General features: G+C 43.3%; 1 protein-coding gene across 1 annotated transcript in view; it reads right to left on the reverse strand.

Moving 5' to 3' along the window:
• Positions 1-8,772, reverse strand: part of Htr3b (5-hydroxytryptamine receptor 3B) — a 29,920-nt gene that overhangs the window by 18,716 nt on the left and 2,432 nt on the right. Inside the window, exon 2 of the mRNA XM_021173291.1 lies at positions 5,089-5,249. Within this exon, the coding sequence (XP_021028950.1) occupies positions 5,089-5,249 (161 nt within the window). The remainder of the gene's footprint in view (positions 1-5,088; positions 5,250-8,772) is intronic.

Raw genomic sequence — 8,772 nt, forward strand, 5'->3', positions numbered from 1 at the left:
AAAAAAAAAAAAGAAAACCATACTGGAATCAGCGGCTCACACTTCAATTCGGGAGCTAAGGGGACAGAGATGGGTGGATTCCTGGGGTTCACTGGAGAGCCAGCCTAGCCTACTTGATGAGTTCCAGATTAGTGAGAGACTGTGTTTTAAAAGAAAACAAATAAAGAGGATGACATGTGATGATGGTAGCTAAGGGGCTTAGCAAGTAAAGATATTTACCACAAAGTCTGACAGCCTGAGATCGATCCCTGGGACCTATGTAATAACAGCAGAAAACTAATTCTCACTTGCTCATTGTGGCTCGAGTAAACACACACACACACACATGCACGCACACACACACATACTTATGCACATATACACACACAGAGTGAATAAATAAAAATATAACTTTTAAAAACAGGAATGGCGGTGAGGTTGCCCTCTGGCTTCTGCATGCACCCACAGAACCCCTACAAAGATTCTCATACATGAACATGCTTGAACATATACACATGCAAAAGAAAATTTACTCTACTTAATTATGAGATATTCTAACTTAATCTAGTAACAAATAAGACTACTACTTTATAACATGGTGGGGGGGCGGCATATCTTCAGAAAACTAATAGTGTTCCCTTACCTACAATAAATGATTCTACTAAATGATTTTACTAAATGATATGATTTTAATTTCTTTTACCAAGGCAGGAAGAGTTAGATTATAGAAGTTCAATTTGATATGCTTGTTCCAAAGGAAAATTATTAATATAAAGACTTTATATCCTTTTAAAGATGTATGTATCTATTTTATATGTGAGTACACTGTCACTGTCTTCAGACACACCAGAAGAGGGCATCAGTTTCCATTACAGATGGTTGTGAGGCACCATGTGGTTGCTGAGAATTGAACTCAGGACCTCTGGAAGAGCAGTCAGCGCTCTTAACTGCTGAGCCATCTCTCCAACCTTCTATCTTTTCCGAAAGGCGGAGCTGAGCAACTCTATCTTAATCTTATGAAATCAAAAGGGGAAGAAGGTTAAGGAAACAGCTAAGAGCATCCTAAACCCTTCTCCGGCCTCATTAGCCCCCTGCTCTGGGGTTCTGCATGACAGCTCTTACTGTGTGCCATTTATTTGCTTGTTTGTTGTTTGTTTGTTAAAACAGAATTTCTTTCTGTCTCTCAGGTTGACTTAACACTCACAGCAATCCTCCTGCCTCAGCCTCCCAAGTGCTGAGGTCACAGGTGTACACCACCATGGCTGTCACAGTAAGTGATTCAGATCATGCTTATCACTGGACTCTGGGAGGCCGGATGGTCACAATAATCCACCGATAACCACAGGGAAAGGAATTCTAGCCAGGTGACGCATCAGCCTCGAGAAATTAAGTCTCCAAAACTCTAGTTCAATAACCAATTAAAAAGAGACTTTAAAAAAGTGGGACCTTAAAGGAGTTATCTATTAGCTGTGTGAGTGATACTACACCTTTTGTGTAGGAATAGCTCCTGGCATTAAATTAAACAATACTATCTAAGATCATACTTTTATGAGCTTATGGGAAAATCAAACTGAGAAGAGTGAAATTTAATGGCTGGAAGAATGGCTCAGTGGTTAGGCCTGCTCTCCCAGAAGACCTGGATTTGATTTCCAGCACCCACAAGTGTCTTTAACTTCAGTTCCAGAAGATCTGATGCCCTATTCTGGCCTCCATGGGTAATAGACATGTTGGTGATACACACACAAAGGCAAACCATTCATATACATAAAATAAAAAATAAATGAATCAAAAAACTAAAAAATGAAAGAAGAAAGTGAAATTTGTTGTTAAAAGGAGGAATTTGGGAGTACCATTGAGTGAGTGGTTGAATCTTGCATATCTTAGTCTGGTGCTAAACTCACCATGCAAGACTGGACCTGAACTCCTGATGTTCTTGTTTCTGGTTCCAGGTGAGGGGAATTCTGCATGGATCATCATGCCTATAATCAATCCTACAACTCAGGAGGCTGATACAGGAGGATGGCCACCAGTTCCAGGCTCATCTGGGCTGGATAATGAACTCCATGCAGGCCTGGGCTACATAGCAAAATGCTGATCTCAAAAGAAAAAAAAAAGGAGATTCTGCATATTATCACTAAGATCTAAATAGAAAAGAAAAATGGGTAGGAATACAGCTCAGAGTCCCAGCACTGCATAAAACCAGTTGTGGTGGCACATGCCTGTAATCCCAGCACTTGGAAGGTAGAGGCAGAAGAATTCATGAGTTGAAGGACAGCCTTGGCTACATGGAAAATTCAAAGCTAGGCTGAGCTACATGAGGCCCTATCACAAATAACTAAAACAAAATATTAAAAATGCTTAAAATATCTTATTCCTTTGAATATTTATTAAAAATGTGTGTTACCCGAGATAGGGGAGGGCATAAGGCACAGAAGAATAAAAACAACGCTCTAGAAACCAACAGGGCATAATGTTGGTTAATGCACAAGATAACGTTAATTAAAATGGGTTTTTAAACCAGTAAGAAAGAGCCGAGCGTGGTGGCGCACGCCTTTAATCCCAGCACTCGGGAGGCAGAGGCAGGCGGATTTCTGAGTTCGAGGCCAGCCTGGTCTACAAAGTGAGTTCCAGGACAGCCAGGGCTATACAGAGAAACCCTGTCTCGAAAAACCAAAAAAAAAAAAAAAAAAAAAAAAAAAAAAAAAAAAAAAAAAAAAAAAAAGAAAAAAAAAAAAAAAAAAAAAAAAAAAAAAAAAAAAAAAACAAACCAGTAAGAAAAATCAAGAGCAATGACCTAGAATACTACTGAGCAACAGAAGGGAACGGACTGTCAGTATGCACAGCAGGGGAGCCTCAGAGAAGTGATGTGGAGGGGTAGCTCATCCACTGTCTCTTTGTAGTGGACTAAATAAACTTGGGAGGGAGAAGGAAGGGAGGTACGGAGGGAGGGAGTACGGAGGCGGGGAGAGAGAGAGAGAGAGGCAGACAGACAGACAGACAGACCTAGCCTCATTAAAAAAATGAAATGAACTTTCTGTGGTGATTTATGTCTGTAATCTCAATACCTGGGAAGCTGAGGCAGGAGGATTTGCTAAGAACTCAAGCTCCACTTGGGCCACATACTGAGAACCTGTTGCAAGACAAAACAGAAACAAACAAATAAAAAGTATCAAAGGTCAAAGGTCATGTGTATGTGGGTCCATGTTTAGAATGTTCTTGGAGAAGCATAAAGCTTGAGAGCGGGGTTGAGGATGCAGCTCAATAGGCAATACACTTGTTACAGAAGAGTGAGGATGTGACTAGGGATCCTAGACCCCACGGAAAGCCAGACACATTCATTAGCAAGCACTGTAATCACAGCTTGCCTATGGTGAGATGGAGCCAGGGAGGAGGATCCCCAAAAGCCCAAGGAAGGACCAGGCATCTGCAGAGATGAACTACAGAGAGACCCTGTCTCGAACTCGGTGGAAGGAAAGAACCAACACCCATGTATACATGTGCTGTGGCATGCATGTGTCTACACACACATACAGTTTGTGGTCAGCTCGGTGGGCGACATAGGTGGGGAAAAAAGACGGGGATACCAAGAACGGGGCTGGTGGCACGCTGGTGCAGCTCTGCGATGGCGGTGGTACCCAAAGAGTCCCACTAAGGTTTGCATATTGGACGTCCTCCAAAGGACAGTGCAGGTGCTTGCAAGTTTTTATGCCAACTTGACACAAGCTAGAGTCATCTGTGAAGAAGGATCTTAATTAAGAGAACATGCCTGTCTAGTATTGGCCTGTAGGCAAATCTGTAGGGTGTTTTGATTGATGACTGATGAGAGGAGGGTCCAGCCCACTGAAGGGTGGAGCCACCCCTAGACAGGTGATCCTGTGCTCTATAAGAAAACAGGCTGAGGGAGCCATTAGAAGCAAGCCAATGAGCAGCATCCCTCCATGGCTTCTGCATCAGCTCCTGCCTTCAGGTTCCTGCCCTGCTTGAATCCTTGCCCTTGTTTCCTTCAGTGCTGGGGTATGACCTGGAAGTTGTAAGATTTAGAAACAAAACAAATCCTCTTTCCTCTCCAAGTTGCTTTTGGTCATAGTGTTTTATCACAGCAATAGAAACCCCCAGCTAAGGAAATATGTTAAAGGATTGGTCATCAGTGGCATGCAATTAGAATGTCATTACACCTTTAAAAGGTGGAGCCTGGTAAGAGACCTCTTCCTCACTAGGATATGACATTGAAAGGGACCTCTCCTGCTCTTCCCCATGTGAAGTGATTTGCTTTGCGCCATGTATGCTCCTGTGTGGGGTATGTGCTGCTGACGACTCCAGAGCAATGAAACCCCTTAGCCAAGGAATGGTGCATCCAAAAACATGAGCCAAAAATAAACCTTTTTCTTTATAAATTTTTTGTTTGTCTTGCTTTGTTTTTGAGATAAGGTCTCCAATGAGTCCTTCTTCCTGTCCTCAGCAAACAGTCTAGAAAAGCCCTTTATAAATTCACAGCAACCAGGGCTGGAGAGATGACTCAGTGGTTAAGAGCACTGACTGCTCTTCCAGAGGTTCTGAGTTCAATTCCTAGCAACCACATGGTAGCTCACAACCATCCGTAATGAGATCTGATGCCCTCTTCTGGTGTGTCTGAAGAGAGCAATGATGTACTTATATACATAAAATAAATAAATAAATCTTAAAAAGAATTCATGGCAAACAAAATTCTGTTTGTTTGTTTCCATTTTTTCAAATTTCAGACAGTAAAATAGAGGATCGAGTAAGCATGCCCTCTCTTACTGGGCAGGTGCTCACAGATGCAACCCCAGACCTGGCAGTCAATTTTTATATACCATTATCGATAACAATGGAAAAGATAAGTAAATCAATTTTATCTTTAAGAATGTTGATTCCATCTAGTCCCAGAAGTTCAATCAGTCTCAGGAATAGAACACTGTCCAGACTTCTGCATAAAGCATGCAAGGCAGCAAGAAGTTGGCTGTGGAGATATGTAACCTGTGATCCTAAATTTGGCGCCAGCCTGAGCTACATGAAACCCATCTCGATCAATCAATTATTCAATCAGCCAATCAATCAGGACAAGAACAAGCAAGGGCAGATCATCCTTACCACATCCAATACAGCATGGACGCAAAGGTCCAGGTAGACAGTGGTGGCCTCAGCCCAGTTGTAAACTGGTCTGACCTCCTTGTGGTACTGTTGTAAGAGCTGCCTGGTGAGACGGTGCAGAGAGGAATTCCCAGGCTGAGGTGTCGCTGTACCTAGGATACCTAGAAAAAGACAACTATTGTTGTGAAGATGAAGATAATCTTTAGGGGGTTATAGACTGTAGAGCCACAGGTCTGGGACATAGCGACTCTCTGTGCAATAGTCAGCTGACTTTTGTCTGTGTAAATTCAGTCAGCTGGTGGGCTCTCCAGCAGACACTAAAAGTGAGCCGATGGCCCAAGTGCCCTGTGACGGCTAATCTCAGTTGTTAGTTTGCAACTCAGCTGAGGAATTGCCTCTACCAGACTGGCTTGTGAACACGTTCTGTGGGGGATTGTCTTGACTATTAATTGACCCCAGAGGATGCAGCCCACTGTGGGCTGTATCATCCATCTGTGGGCAGATGGGCCCCTGCCATTTAAGAGCACAATGGATCCAGAGCCTGGGAGTGAGCCAGTAAGCATCGTTCCTCCGTGGTATCTGCTTCAGTTTATGCTGCTAGGGTCTTGCCTTAAGTTCTTGCCTTGCCCTTTCTTAATAATGGACTATAACCTGTAAGATGAGCAAGCTGCTTTTGGTTAGTGTGTAGAGACCAGATCTTTTGGATTCAGATTCCATCTTCGAGAGCCTGACCTAAGGATGAGTTAACTAACAAACTGACACCTAGGACCAGTTTAAAGGTTATTCCCCAACAAATCTACACCTCTAGGTTACAAGCCTGCCCCTGACACTTCACTTCCTAACAACCACCAGTCAGGAGGAGAACAGAAGTTAAGTTTATGGTTTGGCTCCCAGCACCAGCCAATTATGTTAAATGTCATAATGGCCCCCCAATCAGATGTGTACCAGGCTAGATACCCCCTTCTCGTCTCTATAAATGCTTGCCTGAAACTGGCCTAGGGGTTCCCTCCCATTCTCCTGAGTCAGAGACAGCTGGGTAGCCCAAGCTCAAGCTTGAATAAAGAGACCCCAATGTGATTGCATTGGGATCGGCTCCTTGGTGGTCTTTTTGGGATTCACAAGCACTTCCTGGCACAACAGTATGTTTATCATAGCAACAGGAAAATAGACTCGGGCACACCCTCAAAAGAGATTGCACTGCAAAAATACATAAATTAAGTTAATCTTCAGCAATGCAAACTGTCCCTACAGTTCCGTGTCACAGTGACCATTCAGAGACAGAATTCTGTCTCTACTCTGTTGGCATGATGAAAAAATTCACCCATACCCTTAGCTCAAACTTAACCCTGAAGTTGGTTTGTGTGTTTGCGTGTGGGCAGGTGCATGTGGAGGACATAGGGTTGTCCGGACCTATCTGTCTTTGACTTGCTCCCTCAAAATAAGATCTCTCACTGAACATGGAGATAGACTAGCAACCAGCAAGCCCATGTGATGCTCATGTCTTTGTCCCCTATGGTGTGGGAGTTATAGGAGCATGCACAGCCATGCATGGCTTTTTTCATGGATGCTGGGGATTCGAACTCAGATCCCCTTGCTTTCAAAACAGAGCACTCTTACCTACTGTTTTGTTTTTGTTTTTGTTTTTGTTTTCTTTTGATTTCCCATGTGTAATGGACAATCCATTGATCCCAAAGATCTGCATGAATTTCTACATAAAGGAATTAATGAGAGTTCAATTCATGCTTTTTTTGTTTGTTTGTTTCCATTGAAAAATCTATTTTCTCACACCATCTGTCTTTGAATAAAATGCGCTTGTCAGAAAATGAGATCTTTGCTTTGGGAAAATTCTCCCTGGCTTCAGGAGACAATCATTTCCTCTGGTCCAGGGATCTTGATTTGTTAGAGGAGTCATGATTGGTGTGGAGGCAGGGGAGAGCAAGCAAGAGGAACAAGCAAAGGGGATTGGAAGTGACAGATTTGTGAGGGCTCTCTCTGAATTGCAAAAAGATATTTTGTTCACAGGCTTTGCCTGCCAACCCTTGGGGGATTTGAAGCTTCGATAAGTCATTGGACTGAAGCAAATTGCACACCTCCTGACACGGTGCTGGATGAAAGCTATCTGCTGTGTCCTGCGTGTGGATTGCCCTGTTTTGATGAGCTCCTGACGGTCTGAGGGATCCAGTAGGAAACTGGATGAGATCGCTTCTCCCCGTGCAACAATCCCATTTGGAGTCATCTCTTTATGAATACAGTCACCTGACACCACAAGCAGCAATTTCAATGATTTATCAATGTCTAGGAGGGTGGGATTGGGGCGAGAGGGGGAGACATGAGAAAAAACCCACTAAAGGCTGCGATGCTGGAGTTGCGGTCAGAGGCTGGAGGCAGGCAGTAGAAGATCTGCTTTCATTACCATCAGAATTGTGAACTTAATGAGCGTTTTAACTCCCTGACTGTTCACCCACGTAGAAGCCTAGGATGGAGAGATGGAGGCAGCTATTCAGGCATGCAGGACGAAGGTGGGCGGCTTGTATGGGACGTCGGGTTTTTTTTTTTTTAAGGTTTTTGTGAATTGTTATTGTCAAAACGCGCTGTGTGATTCTCTACCTGAGAACATTTCTCACTGTTGTACCCAGGGAGGGGAAGCTGAGAACATCAAACCAGGCTGATCTCCCTATGAAGTTTGCTTTGGGCAGTAGCTTTTTTTAGCCTCTCTTGGGAGCTCCGAATTCAGGTCTCAGTTGGAGAAATCCTGAACTGGGCACGATTCAACACAGGAAATGGAGGTAGAATTGAACTCTAATGCTGAAGGATAAAGGTGTGTTACCTTGTAGCCTCTCCTCATAAGAACCCCAGTCTATCTCTGCTTTCTTACCTAGGAAATAGTCCGTAAGTCTCCTGAGGATAGAGCCACTATGCTTTCTAGAATGTGTCAAAAGTGTTAGGTAAAAAAGAGAAAGTTCTGGAAGCTAGGACTAGGAACAAAAGAGAAAAACCAAAAGCAAACGGGAGTAAGCTTACATGGCTGTATAGAGGACAGCGTTCTGGCAAATGCTGGCAGGAAATAATAAATCGCACTTCTACTATGAATGCAAATTTGTGTGAGGAGAAAGATCAATTACAGGAGAGAGATTAAGGATTTAAGTGACCATTAATTAGCAGCAAATGATGCCCCCTTGAAAGCTAATGTGACATTCACACAAGCGCTAAATGACTCAAAGTTCAGGGCCGTTTCCACAGACACTGATGGAAGCTATTGTCGGGCTCGGGAGAGACTCCCAGTCATCCCTGCCTCCTCAGATGCGATAACCGGCTCCCATTAGTCACGTGGATTGTTTCTGTAGAGTAGAATGTGTTAGGGACTGAGCTACAAAGTATTTGGAGAGGAAGAGATTTGAAAGGACAATAGGAATACAAAGGCAGGCATGGTGGCACATGCCTGAAATCTCAGCCCTTCAGAGATTAAGGCAAGGAATCACAAATCCAAGGCTAGCCTGGGCTACATACTTAGTTATGTGCCAGCCCAGACTAAACACTGAGTCCCTATCAACAACAACACAATTCTTACTTTTTCACTTTTTTTTAAAGATTTATTTATTTATTATATGTAAGTACACTGTAGCTGTCTTCAGACACTCCAGAAGACAGAGTCAGATCTCGTTACAGATGGTTGTGAGCCACCAT

Source organism: Mus caroli, chromosome 9 (assembly GCF_900094665.2).
Source record: "Mus caroli chromosome 9, CAROLI_EIJ_v1.1, whole genome shotgun sequence".
In the NCBI taxonomy this organism is placed as follows: Eukaryota; Metazoa; Chordata; class Mammalia; order Rodentia; family Muridae; genus Mus; species Mus caroli.